At 45.0% G+C, this 20,213-nt stretch overlaps 1 protein-coding gene across 1 annotated transcript in view; it reads right to left on the bottom strand.

Annotated features, from left to right (window-relative positions):
• NSMAF (neutral sphingomyelinase activation associated factor) overlaps positions 1–20,213 on the bottom strand; it is a 63,401-nt gene that overhangs the window by 6,449 nt on the left and 36,739 nt on the right. Inside the window, exons 10-25 of the mRNA XM_030304101.2 lie at positions 18,655–18,784; positions 16,222–16,293; positions 15,767–15,875; positions 12,936–13,112; positions 11,287–11,366; positions 10,644–10,734; positions 10,485–10,548; positions 9,233–9,284; positions 8,995–9,115; positions 8,228–8,359; positions 7,421–7,463; positions 6,716–6,879; positions 5,116–5,224; positions 3,738–3,796; positions 1,164–1,231; positions 286–353 (exon numbers count right to left, since the gene is read on the bottom strand). Coding sequence (XP_030159961.1) covers positions 286–353; positions 1,164–1,231; positions 3,738–3,796; positions 5,116–5,224; positions 6,716–6,879; positions 7,421–7,463; positions 8,228–8,359; positions 8,995–9,115; positions 9,233–9,284; positions 10,485–10,548; positions 10,644–10,734; positions 11,287–11,366; positions 12,936–13,112; positions 15,767–15,875; positions 16,222–16,293; positions 18,655–18,784 — 1,539 coding nt within the window. The remainder of the gene's footprint in view (positions 1–285; positions 354–1,163; positions 1,232–3,737; positions 3,797–5,115; positions 5,225–6,715; positions 6,880–7,420; positions 7,464–8,227; positions 8,360–8,994; positions 9,116–9,232; positions 9,285–10,484; positions 10,549–10,643; positions 10,735–11,286; positions 11,367–12,935; positions 13,113–15,766; positions 15,876–16,221; positions 16,294–18,654; positions 18,785–20,213) is intronic.

Below are 20,213 nucleotides of genomic sequence, written 5' to 3'. Positions count from 1 at the left end.
CTGTTATCAGGCCAAAATACTCAAAATCTGAATTTAAAGCTAGAAATCTCCAGGTCTGGCTCATCTGTGTTTTCACCTCCATTTAACACACAGAGGAAAACAGAGTCCAGTTGGAGAACTTATTAGATTCAAATACAGAGTCAAAGCCATCAGCACTACCCTTCTGCAGTATGTGACAATAGCGCAGTGTCTCCCCAGCGGAAGACCTGGCCCTTCCTGCCTTTCGTCCGCAAAGACAGCGGGGCCACGCGAGGGATTACACGAGCAGCCCGCGCAGATACATACACATTGTTGTCCCACGAAGAACTGATGACCGTGGCGTCTCCTGGCAAAAGCAAACAAGATGATAAAGCCTGAAATACAAATGGTTTGACATTAATGGTTTACGATAATCAGCAGATCCCGAACATGGTGAAACTATCTTGGGAGCCCTCCCCTGCCAAATTAATGCTCACGTTCTGCTTATTTTGGCCTTCCTCATATTCAGGGAGTTTTTTTTTTTTCAACCGGCCAATTCCAGAGGCTTAGTTTCCTCCCAGACGTAAGAAAGGAGGTCAAAGTGTGTGCAGTGCGCACGGGTCTCGCCTGAGGATTTTCAGGGGCTCTGGATGGCTCTCGTGGCCCTGGGCTAGAGAAACTCCTAACACAGGTGAATCGTGGGGTGGGCAGAGGTGGGGGCTTTATTTATCCTCAAGAATCCTCTCTGGATCATACACTTCCCATGCGTAGGGAGGACTTCAAAAATTCTTTAGGGAATTTCAAAACCTTTCGGATGGTTTACATGAATAATAAAGTGTGTCTTTTTCGGAAGAACTGGTTTTCTAGTATTAGGTGTCCTATCAACTCGGAAACACAAGTTATTTATAAACTACAGTAACAGATAGTTCCAGAAAAGCACAGATTTATTAAGTAGAGAATTCTACTGAGTAGTACTTCAAGTTTTCTAGGCTACAAATGAAAACACGGTATTATGAGAAAGAGGTACCCTGAAAAAAGTTGAAATTGAACTTAGAACTAATCTAACTCAGGCATTCTGTGCACACCTACACAGGAATAAACCCAATTGTCTGGGGGAGAAATGAAATGCCATTATACGTGTGTTGAAAACAAATTGCTACGTGAATTTCCATGGTGACGCTGACTTAAAAGTAAAATGAACTCACCATATTTGAAAATGATATACTTCTTTGTAGCATTTTGGATTCCTTAGAAAACATCTTCAGGGTGGAGTCTAATTTAATAACGAGAAGGCAGACATGTGAGAAAGATTTCCTGACCCTTACAGAGGACAAAGAACAGCCAGAGGCCAGCAGGCAGTGGCACACTCCTACGGAGAGCTGGGTGGCAGGTGGGGGGCTGATCTGCGGCCCATCTGGGCAACAGCACTGGCGACCTGTAACCCCTGGACGAGGAAATTAACATACCAGTAGGGGCCCAGCACACTGCTGACATTTCAGCATGACTGAACACAGAGCTGGCCCAGTCACTGACAGGAGTTAAAAGTTGAAGAGAAGTAAAACAGCAATTTTGAATTAATGAAAACAAAAATCTTGCCAATATCTGTTTTTATTTTTTCTTTTTAAACAGCCCAGTTAGAGTGTGATACCCTTGAATTAGTGTTTATGGAAGAACCACTCGACTTTCTAAAGGATAATAAAGTAGGGATTATAATGTCCTTGCCTAACAAACAAAGGTGTAGCAAAACAATTTCTTTAAAAACCAAGATTCACAAAACTTAAAATGAGCTCCAAACGCCCCATATTTGAAACACGTAACAACTCATTTCCTAATCTGTAAACATATAACGCGATAAATAAAAGGCCCAAATGAGTTTTAGGCAATTTCTTCTGTACAGTAAAAGGTAACCTCTCAACCTAATTTTTGCAACATCAACACACACGAGCCTTGAGACTTTGTAAAACTGAAAATTCTCCAGGATTAGCTTGGAAACAAAGCCAGAAGAGTGAGCACATTACCTGAACTTCACCCTGTGGGGCATAATTACTTCTGAGACTTTCCAACAGTGCTTCTGATTCTAAAGAATGCCCCTCCTATTGAGCATTTTTGAGTATTCACCCCAGGGTCTACGAAAGCTCACTAATTTGGGGCATCCTATAGAAAGCCATAAGCCAGCCTGGGGGATAAGGATGCTGTTCTCAAAACCAAAGGTTCCCTGCGTGTGCTGGGGGTGATCCTGTCAAAGGCGGCTGTAAGAGCCAGGCTCACAGGTGATGGGTCCCCGCCGAATGCTCACGTCACTAAACGCATCTACCACGTACGGGAGGAAGAAAGGTCACTTTGGGGTGGTGATCTCGATATGTATAAATCAGTAATACAAGTTTTATCAACAGAAGAAAGAAACCAGAAAAAAACCAATGCTTCTGACTTAAAAGAAACCTCTTTCTCCTTTATTTGTCAAATTTGCAAAGAAGCGACACAATGCTTAATAAAAGCCTCAGAGTTGCAAAGCCTTGACACTCCTAAGACTCAGGGTTTTACAAGGTCATACAAGTACAATGGACTAAAGGATTTAACAAACCATGTCAGACAAATCCGGCTAAGAACACAGGCTCTGATTGAAGCATTTTGTCTTGTGTTATAATGCTGGCACATTCAGCGGGCAGGATCCTGGCAAAACACGGATGGCTTCCTTCTACCGGAGCAACACCTCTGTGACCCCAACAGGGCCCGGTGCGTGTCCTGCATGTTCACTCCCTTTGGTCTACAGTACGATCACTTTATGTTTTTAAATTTATTTTTATTCTATTTTAGAGTGAGCACGTGAGTAGGGGAGAGGGACAGAGGGAGAGAGAGAGAGAGAGAGAGAGAGAGAGAGAGAGACTATTAAGTAGGCTCTATGCTCAGTGTGGAGGCCAACTTGGGGCTCCAGCCCACGACCCCGGGGTCATGACCTGAACCAAAGTCAAGAGGCGGACACTCAACCGACTGGGCCACCCGCGCGCCCCTACAGTAGAATCGTTTTCTATACTTTGTGGAAAATTCTGTTTCATGAAACCTGAGACTGTACTGGGAAGGGAAAGGAACGACGTGCTACAGGCAGTAAACCACAACTGCAGAACCAGAGCGTAGCAACTCTCGTTTATCTGGAGGTGTCTGGTTAGCACCATTGCTGACCTCCAGCGACAGAAAATAGGATTTCCTCTGAAAAACGCTAAAGAAGAAGTACCCTCAAAAAACAGCCAGCTACTAACTCTGTCCGAGCAAGTTGTAAAACACAAGCAGGACAGCGAAGACATAATTTGATAACGCATAAGAACATTAACAGTGTATGAACTGGGTTTCCAGCTGAAATCGACATCAAACACCCTGAAATATATACCAGGGGCAAGAACGAAAACCTTAGCGGCAAATGCGCCCCTTCACGCTCCGCGCCCTGGGACGCCCTCTGCTGGACACTGCGGCACCCCGCCCGGCCCCCGGGCTCAGGACCTCAGCCAGCCCCGAGGCAGAAAGGGCCCCACCGAGCAAGCAGATGGGAAACTAGCGCTTTCTGTCCCTTAAGTTTCGGGAAACCTTGTCAGCAACAGAAAGGCACTTGCGTGATTGTTTCTGGCAAACTACGAGGAAGCTGCGTGCTAAACGCCACAGCTGCTCAAAATTCACGTTTTGGGGAGGCAGCACACTCAAGTACAAGCCCCTGACCGAGAGTTAACAGACTTCCGCAGCTTGGACGCTTCGCGCTTCAAGGCGAACCACCTTTCGGGCAGGAGACATACCTTGCGACGTGGTGAAGACGGACGAGCCGTTGCCAGACACTGCGATTCCAGTAACCGCCCTGTGTAAAAACAGACTTTGATAAATCACCGTCGACCGTGTGCCAGACGCGAGTCTCTTCCGAGTCTCCGATTTCATCTCACCAAGCTCCTGGGATTCCCCTCGTCACATCTGTCTGCTGGATCCATCCCACCCGTGACACCCGCCACTGCCAGATCATCGCCGGCGAGCCTCTCATTTCGTCTGGGCGATGCCCGTGGCTAGAAATCATCCCCACTCCCGGCTTCCCTGGCTGCCACATTCCAAGTCGCACACCGTCCTGACAGCTGGAAAATGGTATGCTTCTCCTTCCGTTCCACTCTCCTGGACCATCTCCCAACATTACCGAACCCCTCTCTTCTTCACACTCGCTCGCTCGCTTCGTGGCGGAGTCGAATTTACCTAGCATCTGTTCACCGATGACACCCTTGTCTGGTTCCGCCATTTCCTCCTAAAGGACCCTTTGCGTATTCACTGCCTTGGATGATAAGGCCCCTTTCTGTGCATCACGTGGAGAAGTTGAGACAAGGGAAAGCCTCTGTTGTAATGAGGAAGGCAGGACGCTTTCTTTTCAGGAGGCTGTGCTCTGATAGGAAGCCACTGGTCTCAAGTAGGTGGCACATTCAGTTCCACCCATGACCAGTGGTGTATGTGGCATCAGCACGTGGGAGGGGACGTCTGTGTGCATGGGACAGGACAACGGGCCTCACCCCTGAGCTGGCGTTTTCTTATCTGTGACAGGATGGCTGAGGGGACGTCAGTGCTTCTCAAGCCTTTCCAGCACAGTGCGTGAATGACCTGACTGCAGAAGTCTGAATGCCCGAAACCCCTCTGGGTCTGACAGCAGGCCCATATTTTTTGAAAGGATAGGTGTTATTTTGAAAACTCCTGTCGAACTTAGCACTTTAATCTCTTTCTCTCTCTCAATACACACACTTGTTGTAATTTTTTTTTACAAAGACACATTCTCCCCTACAATATCAGTAAAATTCAACACCCGGGGAGGATACACTGTGCTTCTGCCATGGCTCCGCACCATCAAAGCCGAGAGGGGCCGTGCGCCCCAGCGTGAGAGGCACAAATCTACCTGCTGACTGCAGACCCCATCCTGTGCTCTAGAAAGACCAGGGCATGGGATGCTGACATAAATTCATTTTGTGCCAAACTCTGTTTCCCTTGCCACACTGACCTCAGATGGCTGATCACTACAGACATTTCGGGGGATAAAAACCGATCAAGACAGCACTGAAAGAGAATTTCCACCCCCTTGACTCCACGTAAAACCTGGGGCCCCAAGCCAAGACCCCGACCTCTGCCATGATGGCACAGAGACACTCTTACTCTTTGTGGATTTTATATCGCTCGTGTAACTGCAGTTTGGTGATGTTATTCCAGGCCAGTGTTTTGCTTTCTTCGGTCAGGTCCTCAAAAGACTCTTCACCTGGAGAGACTACAATGAATTGTTGCTAAGTGAGTCAACTCAATTACTAACGTGCAACCCAGGCAACAAATACCAGAATCACCATATTTTCTATTAAAATCAAACGACCAAGGAAACAAAATGCCCCACTGAAATAGAACTGCTTTGAAATGTACCTGCTAGGCAGCTCCATGTTGGTCAAGGGAAAATGATAAAATGTATAATCTAAGTAAGATAAAAATCCTGTGGGGAAAGACTAAAAAGTACCTATGCGGTAACCGAAGTCATTTTAGACTCTTATCAGCGTCTGCAAAGTTTTCACTCGCCCCTAGCTTAGGAACCTCAGGAAACACAGACTGAGTAACTACTTCCTTGTCAGTAATCTTGCAAAAACCCGTTTCCGAAAAACGCTGCGGTGTCCTTTTGGTTTTGAGGGGGAGAAAGAGCAGTGATACGATCAGAGCTACAAGTGCCCCCGGACGGGACCAGCGAGGCCATCCCTCCTGTTTTATGAGCGGCTGGCACAATTACCCTTTCAAATCATCACAAGACAGTGGTATGAGCCTGCTGACTAACCAGGGCACAGGTTTAAGAGGCATCACAAGACAGTCCTGTGGTCTCTATGACTTAACCCCGCGGGACATGACCTCTCAGAGAACTCCCAACCAGCCCTGGCTCAAGGGCCCCTGCGAGCCACGCCTCCACGCCGGAGGGAGCACTCAGCTGTGTGCGCACAAGCCCGAAGCTGTGTGTGTGCCCGGAACAGACGCACAAGCGCAGAGGAGGAGAAATCATGTGACTGTGCTCCCCATGTTCCACGTCCTGTCAGACTCCTTCTGGGAGCCGGTGGGTTTGAGGCTGTCCTACGTGCCATGTACAACATGGATAACGGGATAAAGGGGAGTATTCTTTCCTCCTTTTCCAAACACTAGATGTGAGAACAGGCAGGGTCGAGTTCAGTTTGAGCACGTAGCACATGCCTGGCACACAAGAGAGACTCTGGAAATGTCTGTCAAATGACTGAATAAGGAAAAAGAATTCAGTAAAGAAAATAAAGCACCTGGAACTCAAGACCTGTGTGTGGGGAAGGAGGAGGAGAACTCGGGCTGGAGGAAGTCATTTCTGGGACAGAGCCGGGAGGAGCCGGGTGAAGCGGCAGGGCCAGGACGCGTCCACGCGGACGTGTGAGCGGCTAAGGACCGAACGGCAGCGTGGAAAACCACAGAGAAGAAAGAGAAGCAGAATGCTAACAGAGTACTGCCAAGTCTCATGCGACGTAACACTACCAGAAAATAAAAGTAACCTGGTTTTCTCTGAAGTCAGTAGTCAAACGCAAAACAGCGACAAAACCAGGCTTGTTGGAGTCGTTTCTCAGCTGAACTGCAGTAAGATGGCCAAACACACCCACCTCCAGGGAACGCGACGGCTCCCGCTTCAGCTACGCTTCAGAATCTTCCGGAACATCTTCTTCAGAAAAGAGCAACACAAGGTGCTCACGTTTATTCCCTTTACAAAACGTACCTGGAGAATCCACTAGGGGAGCATTATGACCGCAGGTCTGGGAGAAACTTTTACACTTTGGGGTGATCCGTCGAGGATGGGGCGTCACAAAGAGCTGTTTTGGCGTCTGCCCAAATTCCAAGATTTGGGTTAGCATGGCCACTTTCTCATCAGGGTCCTCGATGCTTTAGGACAGAACACAAATAATGCAGTGAACCTCGAGGTTCCAGTTAGTTTCTTGAAAGCACAAACGTCAAAAGATGCGGGTCAACATGAGAGGTTAACCCTCACATAGCTGCTGTTGAGCAACAGCTATGTGCCGGGACTGCTGAAGCCTCATTACAGGTTGTTCGATCATTTTCTGAGGCTCCGGAATGTACCTAGTGGTGAATGCAAGATACTATTCATTGTGAAATTTCCGTACCTTAGTATTATTCACAGAGCTGCAGCAATCATTTAAAGCAGTACTTGTTTTTTTATTTTAGAGACAGAGTGCAAGTGGGGGAGAAGGGGAAGGGGGGGTAAGAGAGAAAGAGAGAGAGATTGAGAACCTTAAGCAGGCTCCATGCTGAGCACAGAGCCCAACACAGGGCTTCCTTCCACGATCCTGGGATCATGACCTGAGCCGAAATCAAGTCAGGCGCTCAATCGACTGAGCCACCCGGGTGCCCCGATAAAGAGGTATTTTGTAACTTAAGTAGAAACTCCTTACAGACATACAAATACCTGTTCAAGTCTACACCTCCTTCGTAGGTCAGCGGATGAAATACTGAAAAAGGAGATGAAAAACACTATTGAAAGAGGTCCTGTTTAGATAATATACATGCTGTACAGAGTTCTGTTTTTTCTTTTAAACTCAACAGCTTTAAATTTTTATTCAAAGAAATTGACGGTCACTTTGCAGAAATGACTAATAATATCCAACGGCAATAAATATCAATTTGGGCTATTATCTCTCACAGAGCAGAAATCTCATCGGCAGCTCAGACAGTCTGTTATCTCCGGGTGTTTCCCCACCAGCACTTCAGGCCCCCACCCCCACCCCCCGCCCCGGGGCAGCACAAATCACCCTGCACTGCCCCAAACTTTCGGCTCAGCCACCCTCATGAGCGACACCGGAAACCTGGAGGCGGTAAGAACCAGGCTGAGGAGGAGGTGGAATTCTGCCCGCGTCTGTCTTTCTGCTCAATTAATAAGACACTCTGGGGCCCTTCATAGGAACGGAGAGTGCTCTCCTAGTCTATCCTGACTGAGTTTTACTTGAGATTATTGGGTGGGATGGAGAGTACATGCTAAAACTGGAAGGCTGTAGAAAACACTTCTCGGGATCATGGTAAAGTTGATGTTCTTAAGGCAAAAGTCCTTCCCCCTCTGTGGCTCAGTCTCTGATCCCAGAGGCGGGTGTCAGATGCTTCTGCCGCACCAATGCCTCAGTTTTTCTTTCTTCCTCTTCTTTTTTTATTTTATTTTTTATTTTGGGTTTGCTTTCGCTTTTATCAAAGGCTATAGGAACTTTCCGAGACTATCACGTACCGTTATGGGCCCCAACAGCATCGGTGCCTTTTTGCTTGTAGCCAAATATTAGATCGATCCACTCATGAAGGTGTTCTGACACGTAACCGCTTTCCAACGCCTCTTTGCTCTTCTGGAGAAAGTCCTCGGGACCTATTAGATTAGACTTGATGAAAACATCAGTCTTCATTTGTTTTCTCCCATTTCTTGTCTGCCCGTATGCAGATAAAGCTTCTAGGAGAGGCAAGAGGTACATATTTCTTAATGAGGTTCCCCCCCCGCCCCCATCACATAACATATAAATTTTGGTGGGAAGCGGGGGGTGGCAAAAGTCACGTTCACAACATTTAGGTCTTTCAAATACATATCAATGTTTTTGCATCTTAGACTCACAGACCATTTCTGATTTGGAATAGGACTGCTATTGCCTCATTTACATAGAAAATTACACCGTCATTTAAAACCACCCAGGCTGGGGCGCCTGGGTGGCTCAGTCGGTTGAGCGTCCAACTTCAGCTCAGGTCACGATCTCGCGGTCCGCGAGTTCGAGCCCCGCGTCGGGCTCTGGGCTGATGGCTCAGAGCCTGGAGCCTGCTTCCGATTCTGTGTCTCCCTCTCTCTCTCTGCCCCTCCCCCATTCATGCTGTGTCTCTCTCTGTCTCAAAAATAAATGTTAAAAAAAAAAATTTTTTTTTTAAAACCACCCAGGCAACTATACATAATAATACTAAAATTGCACTGCCGGGTGAGGAACTGTTGTAATTCAGTACTTGCATGGTGGTACTCACTCCGTGCCCAGGGCGGAAGTTCAACGTCATCCACCATCTGCCCTCCTTGTCTCTTGCCCAGATCCAACTTCAGACTATTAACTAAAAAGCTGACATCATCGCCATAGAATTCTGGAATCAACTGAAAGTGTCAGGGGAAGAAAAAGAAAAAAAAAAAGGAAAGGAAAAGCAACGAATATTTTTTCAAGCAGTTGGAAACCACAAGCCCAGTGAATCATTAGCTTTAATAACCACTTACCTCTTTAAAGTCTGTGGCACCATCCAAACAGTTTTTCCAAGTTTCTGCAATACTAAATACAAAAAAAAAAACAAAACAACTGATCTGAACGCTCAGGTGAGTGAAACAGCAACCGCATCGGGGTCTATGCAGCTAGGTGTTGGTCTACACTTTACCTGCAGTGACTCACTTCTCTAACTCACAATTCTCAACATTTGTATGAGGATCCCCTTTTACAGAAGAGACACCTCCCTGAGCTCATGCAGAGAGGGACACGGGGGAAGGACACAGACCCAGATGGGGTGTCTCCAAGTCCTTGCCGGGAGCCTCGGCACACACAGCGGCCGGTGCTTAGATACGGAAAACCTAGCACAGCCGTTGTAATAGCTCGTTTCAAAAAGGAATTATAAATAAACAAGCGTACAGTTTAAAAAATGATCGGAGAGGCACAGATGAAAAGATTAACAATGAATATTATCTCAGCATGGTGGGAGGCCAAGTGAACTTAATTTTCTTCTTCATATTTTCTGATTTTTTTGCAAGGAAATATTACCTTTACAATAAAAAAGTTAAATGCTCAAAGGGAATTATATTCAATAGGATTATTTAGAATAACAAAATGTCAGAAATTGTCTAGATGTCCAACAATAGAAAAACTGCTAAAATAATTATGGCACACATCAGGATATGATATGGGAATTTAAAAAAATCACTGTTTTGAAGAACATGTAATAATATGGAAATATGGAAAACTTCAATATCTAATACGAGGCTGCAACAGGCAGGACAAAAGCTGTATTTAAAAGAAGTTCTTGGGGCGCCTGGGTGGCTCAGTCGGTTAAGCGTCTGACTTCGGCTCAGGTCATGATCTCGCGGTCTGTGAGTTCGAGCCCCGCGTCAGGCTCTGTGCTCACAGCTCAGAGCCTGGAGGCTGCTTCAGATTCTGTGTCTCCCTCTCTCTCTGCCCCTTCCCCACTCATGCTCTATCTCTCTCTGTCTCAAAAATAAATAAACGTTAAAAAAAAAAAAATTAAAAAAAAATAAATAAATAAAAGAAGTTCTTACAGTTACACACACACACACACACACACACACACACACACACACACACACACGTGCACCCACGACTAGAAAAAGCCTGAATGGAAAAGATATACCAATCAGTGATTCTTTACATCTCTTGACATTTTGGTATCCAGTTTTTGGAAGCAAACACATTGCATGTTTGTAACTAGAGGGTTTAAAACACGGTAAGGGAAGCATTAGGCCAAACCTGTTGAACATTCTGTCTGCATTATCAAACCTTCCGTTCTGCAGGCACAGCATGTACTCTGGTGCTAGAGGGGAGATCAGAGTAAAGTGAGACCACCGAGTCACCGAAGACGCCACGTGAAATAGCACCTCATTTGGGAGCGAGGGTAAAGAACCTTACCGATCCTAACAAGGTAAAACAGCACGTAGCCCGGAGAAGAGTAGTGACTGCCGTACATGAACTTTGGCTCTGGCATTTCCTGGTAGCGGCTCTACAACACACGGAAGAAGATCCTGCTAAGTGCTGGCCATGAAAGTAACAACTGACCCAAGTAGTAAAAGCCTCAGCTCGTGGCATGGACACATTATATCCCCTAATTTCTCTCTTGAATAGGAATAGAAGGAAGGGAAAAAAAAAGGAATAGAAAATAAAACTGCACACACACACAGTGTTCCTGTGATAAGTATTTTGCTTTTCTTGGCTCAGTGGGAACAATGCTGGGCTGGATTGAATAGAATGGATTTTATGCATCTCTTGAGCAATTTACCAGAGCACCTTCATGAAAATAAATCAGTCAACTAGTGATCAGTAAACTCCTACTTCCTGAATTGTAGGCCAAAGATGCAAATGGCGGGTGAGCAGCGAAACCCATGGGGGAAGGCAGCGGGCAGAGAGGATAGTAAGAAGAAATATGACGTAGATCCTCTGGTCACTCGGCATAGTCCTCATCTAAGTCTTGGAGAAATGAGTTTCCGTTACTATAGACACAGAGGCCATGGCTCGTGGAGTTGTTTAGAAGCCGGGTATCCCCGAACCCACATACCAGAAGTCTTTCCAGCCGTTCCTTGTTTAGAGCCCCTACTGGCCTGCTGAGATCCCGGAACGTTCCTGGATTGGACAAATCTGTAAAAATAAATACATTTTTAAAAATGAATTATTTTGGGGTGCCTGGGTGGCTCAGTTGGTTAAGTGTCCGACTTCAGCTCAGGTCATGATCTCACAAGCTCTGTGCTGACAGCTCAGAGCCTGGAACGTGTTTCGGATTCTGTGTCTCCCTCTCTCTCTGACCCTCCCCCATTCATGCTCTCTCTCTGTCTCAAAAATAAATAAATGTTAAAAGAATTAAAAAAAAAATGAATTATTTAAAATAAAGCAAACAAGCTTATACTTAAGAACCTCACTTCCCACACAACAGATACACATGCACACATTTCCACAAATAGTTTTTTGAAAAACTTGAGACAGACCCATTAGAATTCTAGTATTTCTGATAGTTACTTATGCAGCTGTAACGGTTGCAGCCTGAGCTTTAAGTTAGCAACAGTCACTCAAGAGTAGCGTCTCTAGAGGCGCCTGGGTGGCTCAGTCGGTTAAGTGTCCGACTTCAGCTCAGGTCATTCTCTCCCGGTTCATGAGTTTGAGTCCTATATTGGACTCTGTGCTGACAGCTGGAGCCTGGAGCCTGCTTAGGATTCCCCTGCCTCTCCCCCTGCCCCTCCCCCATGTGTGCCAACGAATGTGACTTAATAAACATTAAAAAAAAAAAAAAGAGTAGCATCTCTAATTGAAAATGCCCTGAATATTGATTTTTTTTAAAAAAAGTACAAACTAAAAAAAAAAAAAAAAAAAAAACCTATATTCCAAGGAAAACAACAAAAATAAACACATTTTAAAAGCTAGTATTCTACAAGATTTATGGTTTAAGTGTGAATTATAGTCAACCTTATTTTTCTTATTTTTCTATTATAGCACAATTTGAGAATTGGGGACTGAATATTAGCAGAGAAATAAATTCTCATTCTTAGAAAATCTGTTATTTCCTTCAAGTGTGAGGGTTCAATCAGTCAACTGTCAGAATTTACTGCCCACAGTACGTTATTTAGAAATACTAGAAAATAAAATTATAATAGAATCACATTTTTGTTAGAAGTAATTTGAGAGATAAATACACAAAGTTAAAATGGTTGCCACTCATTTATGTACTTATTGATGGTTTTTATTTCCTTCTTTAAATATCTCAGTATTTTCTACATGTTCTGGAATGAATAATTATTACTTTTGGCAATCTCATTTTTGAGCGTGAATTTTAAAAGTCTATGACAACCTGGAACAAATTTTCAAAGTGAAAAACGTAAGTATTTCTAACGTGGTAATCAGAGGTAATGCTGGTAACTGGCTTCAAATCCTCTGCCTACTTTCTGGGCAGGTCTTTCCGGAAGTATGGCGGGGGTGGGGGGAGGGCGGGGCTTTTGTGAGGGCTAAAAAAAATTGAGATAGTGGAGAAAACACCTATGAAACCCATATATAATTTATGGAACACTTATCCAGTGTCTCAGAATGGACATCAGCAACCTTCACTAAAAAAAACAACAACAAAAAATCAAGATGAGTGCTAACGTGTTTAAATATCACAACACGATTCTCAGTGAGAATTCACTCTTCCCTCTACAAACTCGGCGCGGCGGCAATTACCCAGTTCTGCGCTGCAGTAATCGTTTATTATCCACGGAAACACCGGGTACTGAGAGAGGTCGTTGCAGCTGCGGTCGGCCAGGTTGTTGAGGTGCAGGAGGTACTGGTAGTTGGAGAGGTGCCCGCGCTGCCACTGCAGGGTGTAGCTTTCGGCCGTGCGCTCCGCGACGTGGTGCTCTGAGGAGGACGGGGCCCGCGGTCACCACCGAGCCGGGCGAGCGATGGCTACGTGCTACTGAGCGTGTAAAAGCTAGGTGCTTTCAACGGAGGCCCTTCAACGCGTTTTTGAAAAATACATTTTAAGAAAACGAGGGACGCCCGGGTGGCTCCGTCGGTTGGGCGTCCGACCTCGGCTCAGGTCATGATCTCACGGTTCGCGGGTTCGAGCCCCGCGTCGGGCTCTGTGTTGATGGCTCGGCTCGGAGCCTGAGGCCTGCTTCGGATTCTGTGCCTCCCTCTCTCTAAGCCCCTCCCCCGCTCACGCTCCCTGTCTCTCAAAAATAAATGAACATAGGGGCGCCTGGGTGGCTCAGTCGGTTAAGCGGCCGACTTCGGCTCAGGTCATGATCTCACGGTCCATGAGTTCAAGCCCCGCATCGGGCTCTGTGCTGACAGCTCAGAGCCTGGAGCCTGTTTCGGATTCTGTGTCTCCCTCTCTCTGACCCTCCCCGTTCATGCTCTGTCTCTCTCTGTCTCAAAAATAAATAAATGTTAAAAAAATAAATAAATAAATAAATAAATGAATATAAAAAAAAAAATTTAAAAAAAAGTAAGAAAACGAAAAGGAGGCTATGGCTGGTTTTCACCAAACAGCCGTTGTGTTAAGTGTGAATATCTCCAAGATCCAGGAGGGAATATACCACATATATGGTATAAAGCATACTTATGTATTAGATATATGAAAGAAAACAAATATGAAGGTATGGAGCAAATATGTAAATTACATGGTAATGCATAATACTTACTATATTATACATAGTCTGCCACATATACAAAGTGCTTGAGTTTTAACGCCCTAAAGAAGCCATGGCCGTTCGTAAAAGCTTATTTCCTCCATTTTTTATGCAATCAAAACAAAAATAATCTTTCAGTCTTCTTTTAGATTAGGAAGAGGTGTACGACAGCTGGTTTGCTAATGCCTGTGCATTATGTATGCGGGTGAGGAGCAAGGCTGAAGGAGAAAAAGGTCTCTGGCAGGAAAACCTAATTTCTCAAATGAGAAGAGCCAGAAGGGCCACCCCCTCCGCCGCCCAGAACACCTCAGGAAACGTGGAATCAGTATGTGGCACCAAGGATAGCTTTCCTCTCAGAGAGCACAAAGTGACTGACTGCTCTCTTTTGTTGAGAAAATTCTGCCGTCGACCTGTTGCTGGCCGCACCAAGCCACTATCTAACTCATCTGCTGGTTCAATATTTATGATTTACTTTTACCACGTTGCTTCTCCGACCAGCTAAGAGGAAAGGGGTTAAAAAAATCAAAATGCTGCTTCTTCTCATTTCCCACACTCAGAACACTTCAGAGAAAGTCTGACCAACCTGAGGAATAATACCAGAGAGAATAAGGAAGATTTACAGAAGACAGGTTTTTAGGTCATGGCAAGTTCCTTGACTTGAGATTTTAGGACTCACCATGAAAGTTGAGTTTTTTGTTGTAATCTTGTTATATAGTTAGAGAAATAAAATGAAAAAAAAAATTAATCAGGAGGCAAGAAATAACAGTCAACTCATATCAGAGCTATACTTAGGCATTAAATTAAACATAAGAGCTTAATGTGAGAAGAAAAAAAATGAACTCTAAACCTACTAGAAAATAAAATATATTTCTTATTGAAAATAAACGATTCTTCTTTGAGGGAAAATTCCATTTCCAAGGGAGTAAAAGCAATACACAAAACTAAGATGGCATTCATAAAAGCCCAACATCTATTTTTGAAAATCAACTCATTGTAGTTTTTACGGTTTACAGACAACTCTGTAAACAAGAATAACTCAATTGAACCATATACAACTTCATATCGTTTATGCCTAAAAATATAGGTGTTCTTTCTAACAAAGGTGGGAAAATTCACATTTTTATGGAAGACTGAGGAAATATTAATTAAAAGCAAATCAAGTCGGCTAAGCATCCGACTTCGGCTCAGGTCATGATTTCATGGTTTGTGGGTTTGAGTCCTACATCAGGCTCTGTGGGGACAGCTCGGAGCCTGGAGCCTGCTTCAGATTCTGTGTCTCCTTCTCTCTCTCTCTACCCCTTCCCGCGCACGCTCTGTGTCTGTCTCTCAATAATAAATAAACGTTAAAAAAATTTTTTTTTAAATAAAATAAAAAAAGCAAATCAAGTCCCATAGTATTGTACTGAGTACAAAAGGTTCATGTGCACCTTTGGTGCTGTTCTTCAGCTCTGCGATTAAGACCACAGCTAACGCTCACAGACACATGACTGGGTAACTCACGGCCTCATATTAAGAAACCGAGTCTTGGTTTTCATAAACGAATATAAGACATGAATGAACATAGAAACAATTAGATGGATTCTTTATAATTCATTCAACGTGGGAGTTGTTAAAATGTAAAAAACATTTAAGTGTATTTATCAAGAGTTTTTAAAATACGCAATTGGCATGAGCTATTACCAAGTTTCACTTGTACCTCCCTTGGTTTTCAGAAGGCCATTTTGCCAGCCACAGTCCCTGAGGAGGAGAACCAAGTAGACCCGGAAAGGGGATTCTACATATAGCAAGCTTCTTACTTCCTACCCCAGCCACTTAGGAGTTGAACTAGAAGATGAACAGAATAGAAAGAATAGATACAATGAAGGGTGAGCACCAAACCTAGATACGTGGCAATATAAAAATAGAGGTCATCTCTGTCTTGAGGTTCATAGAACTTCAGGTAGATGTCAGAACAGAGGTCATCTTCGGTGCAAAACACTTCCAAGCCCTATAAATTCAGAAAGAAAACAGTAAAGTAAATAGCGTTGTATTTATCCTGCAATCTCAAAACAAGCTATGTAAGTACAAAAGCCTTTCAATTAAACATTTCTATTTTTTATCTGTAGGTCTCATTTATTTATAATCTCCACATATAAATTTGATTTAGTGACGTGTGTGTGTGTGCGCGCGCGCGCACACAGCTCATCTGAAAGAAAGACTCAGAGTCAATGTGCTTATGACAACATACCTGCACTTTTCAATCACGCCTTGGGTGTGTACAAGTGGAGAAACCACTGGCTAAACTGAAGACGTGACAGTCCTCCACCCAGAAGGGACACTCCACACGAACTCACCAAAGGCATGAGGCCATGTCTCCTCTTGTAAATGCGGCGGACATCCTGGAGTGTTATCTGCACCACGGGTTTCTTTAAAAGTAGAAAGGCAGCTTCAGACATCAACACTCTGACACAATTAGAAGCTGTCCTTTAGTATCAGAAAGGTGAAAAAAAGGGCCAAATCTTGCTTTTCCAAAGCGTTACATGTGAACAACTGGAAAGGGAGATTTTATGGGGCGCCTGGGGGGCTCAGTCAGTTGAGCATCTTGGTTTCAGCTCAGGTCATTGTCTCACAGTTCGTGGGATGGAGCCCCACTTCGGGCTCTGTTGCCGACAGTGTGGAGCCGGCTTGGGGTTCTCTCTCACCTTCTCTCTCTGCCCATCTCCCACACAGGCACACAGACGCACTCTCTCCACTTCTGGTTTTACATGCTGCTCTGCCCTTTTTCTTTTCCTTTTTTTTTTGTTTTTGTTTTTAAAATGTTGATTTAATTTTGAAGGAGAGACAGAGCACGAGCAGGGCAGAGACAGAGAGAGTGGGAGGCACAGAATCCGAAGCAGGCACCAGGCTCCGAGCTGTCAGCACAGAGCTGGATGTGGGGCTCGAACTCACGAGCTGTGAGATTGTGACCTGAGCCGAAGTCGGATGTCCGACCAACTGAGCCACCCAGGTGCCCCTGGTCTGCCCTTTTTCACGAACTTTGTGACCTTGGACAAGTTCTGTTACCTTCACTCAGTACCCAAAATATGATAAATGTGCTAATGTATCGCTCAGGATACTGCCAGGCTGCTGCTGAGTGACAAGGAATATTAACGTCCTGGTACAGGTAACTTCTCAGGAATTTTGCTTTTTATAGATCAATGGTTTGCTTACAACTGACACAGTACATCTTTTTTTATTTCTGTAATCATCTTTATTTCTGTAAAAACTACAGTGTTAAGGCTCATAAACAACTACACTATTAAGCAGGTCCTCTAAAAGTTTTGTTCTTTATGAGGAAGAATATTTTCTTGCTTCTCTAAAGGCTTAAAACACTAGTAAGGGGAGAGCAAGGTTAGAAAAGCCACTGAGGGGTCCCTGGGTGGCTCAGTCAGTTAAGCCTCCAACCCTGGGTTCCGTTCTGGGTTTCAGCTCAGGTCATGGTCTCACAGGTCATGGGACTGAGCCCCACATCCGGCTCCATGCTGACAGGGCAGAGCCTGCTTGGGATTCTCTCTCTTCTTGTCTCTGTGCCCCTCCCCCACTCTCCCTCTCCCTCCCTCTCAAAATCGATAAATAAACTTAAAAAAAAAAAAAGCCACGGAGATCGGCTAAAAGGTGACACATCCGTGCTTTTCCCGAATGAGAGGGAAGAGGAGCCCGCAGAGGCCAGGATGCGCAACTGTGGAAACTGCCTGACGGCTGGTCAAGGATCCTAGCCCGGAGATTTGGGAGGGGATGTGTGCTCATACTGTGGATTCTCAAGCTATGGCACATACTCAGATATTTTCCTACAAGTTTTGGACCCAAGCCACAGTAACGGTAGCGGCCAAGCCAAGTATTACACCAGGAGAGAACGCCCATCAGCAACGCGTAGGGTCTACCGCAGGGCTCGGTGAGGGTGCCCCGCCACCTGGTGGACAACATTGTCATAGCACCACTTTTCACACAAAAGTATTAGATGTTTTAGTGACATAGTGACCGAGTGACCAGCCTGGAGAATTTCCAGGATGCAGCATCCTACGACAGAAAACACGTTCTTTAAGCTGAAAGTCGCACCAAATGGTCCGACTGCCTTATCATGGTGTATTAGGATTTCTGTTCTTCTAATGAACCAGGCCAAAAAGGGGTGAGATCCAGAGAAAGCTACAAATCTTTACAAACTTTTAGTGTGAAAATCTGAGTTCAAGTTCACTTTCTGGCCCAGTAAGGCTAAAGCCATTGTGAAAGAGGAGCCTGTTTCCAGAGCAGAAGCACTACAGCTGCCCCATTCCAGCATCCGCACACACAGCCCGCACTAGCCGGCAGAGGGCCACTTCATTCGCTCCTTTGCGTACGGAGACCTACTGAGTTTGTTCCTAATTAAAGAAAAACAAAATACACCGCATATACAAACGCATAAACAGATGTACAGAAAACATCCATTTCTCCAAGTGCTTCCGAGTAGAAAGCTGTAACAAACCTCCACTGGCTCTTCACTAAAAGTGGGAGGGGCAGGGTTTCTTTTCACTGCACTGAGAACAAGTGATCCCCAAATTACGGAAAAGACATCAGAAGAGCTCAGATCTGGATGAGCAGGCCTCGAGATGACACAGGGAGGCCTGTTAAACACGCAGCTGCTGGAGGGGAGGGGGCGGATTCCGATCCTCGCCAGGACAGGGGAACACTGGAACCGCGAGGTCAGGCTCACAGGGAGGATGAGTAGTCTGGTGCTAACCCAGCTGTCCCGCTGACCCTGTGTCCTTCCTCACCGGGTGGCCGTTGAGAGGCTGGAAGTACAGGTTTGTGTCCGTGATGCACACGTGTCCAGGGTTCGTCACCAGCGGGGTCACCATTTCTGCCTGGCATTCCATGTGCAGCTTTTCAGAAACGCTCTGGAATCTGACAATACAGTTTGCAGCAAAAGCAAGAAAAATCAGAAATCAATCGAATTTCTAGGTTTAACTTTCTCTAAGGGAGCTATATAGCCTGACTATGCACGAGGTGTCTAAACACGACATTTAATACAAGAACAACAGTAATCTAAATTGGTCGCTTAAATAAAACTGGCATTCTTTACACAAAACCCTGACATTCTTTTAAATGGCATAATGAAAACTTAAAAAAAAAAAACAACAGATGAACTTATGTATCACAGAAAACAGACAAGTAAATTATACTAAATAATCCCTTATACCTCAACTCTTCTTCCTCCCAACATAAACTGGCCTTGAAACAGTTATTTTTAAGTTTATTTATTTTGTGAGAGAGAGCGCGCACGGCAGAGGGACAGTGAGAGAGGGACAGAGAATCCCAAGCAGACTCAGTGCTCTCAGCAAAGAGCCTGACACAGGGCTCGATCCCACAACCATGAGATCATAACTAGAACCAAAACAGTCAGGTGCTCAACTGACTGAACCACCCAGGTGCCCTGAAACTATTCTTAGATTAACGTATTTTGCTGTTTGGGGGTCACTAAGCCCTATTTTTATAGTCCCATAAGTCTTCTGGGACTTCACATTCTACTTAGGAGAAATGGCATTTACTTCACATTCTACTTTAGGAGGCTATGAGTATATAATTACAATCACTTGCATGTCAGTTCCAAGGTAGTTCTTTTGTGGATTTACTGCAGAAAAACCAGTCGCACATGATTTTTCCACTACCTCCTCCTAAATCGTTTAGTCAAAAAAGCCCATTTTCCTTTTTTTTTTTTTTTTTTTTTTTTACTAATTAAAACAAAATAGAGGGGAAACAACCATGTCATCGATATTTTAAAGCAATTCCTTTGTAAAAGTAACTGGGATAAAAATAAATCTTCCCTGGGGCATCTTGGTGGCTCAGACGGTTAAGCATCTGACTTCAGCTTCAGGTCATCATCTCCTGATTCGTGGGTTTGAGCCCCGTGCAGGGCTCCGTGCTGATGGCGGGGAGCCTGCTTCGGATCCCCCGTCTCCCTCTCTCTCTGCCCCTCCCCTGCACATGTGCACACATGGGCTCTCTGTCTCTCTCTCAAAAATACATAAATATTAAAAACAAAATCTCCCCTGCAAGTAACAATGGGACAAAAGCCCGCGGGACAGACTTGAGGTTCCTTGAGAAGTCAAGGGGACCTCAGAGCTCTCACCCTCACCACAAAAATCAGCTGGAGGGCTACACAAGCCTTTCACAAAGCCATCAGAAAGCTTAGATGCAAAGAAACCTAAAAGAAGAGAGAAACAGCTGGGTGGTGGGAAGAGGAATGACCTGTGTTAGAAGGGGAAGGGCTGCGGGATGGAGAGAGGTCTGCAGGGAAGCAGAAGGCAGAGTCAGGACTGAGAGTGGAGGGGCA

Source organism: Lynx canadensis, chromosome F2 (assembly GCF_007474595.2).
Source record: "Lynx canadensis isolate LIC74 chromosome F2, mLynCan4.pri.v2, whole genome shotgun sequence".
Taxonomy (NCBI): Eukaryota; Metazoa; Chordata; class Mammalia; order Carnivora; family Felidae; genus Lynx; species Lynx canadensis.
Note: the sequence above shows the minus strand (reverse complement) of the source record. Positions and strands in the feature narration are given on the sequence as shown.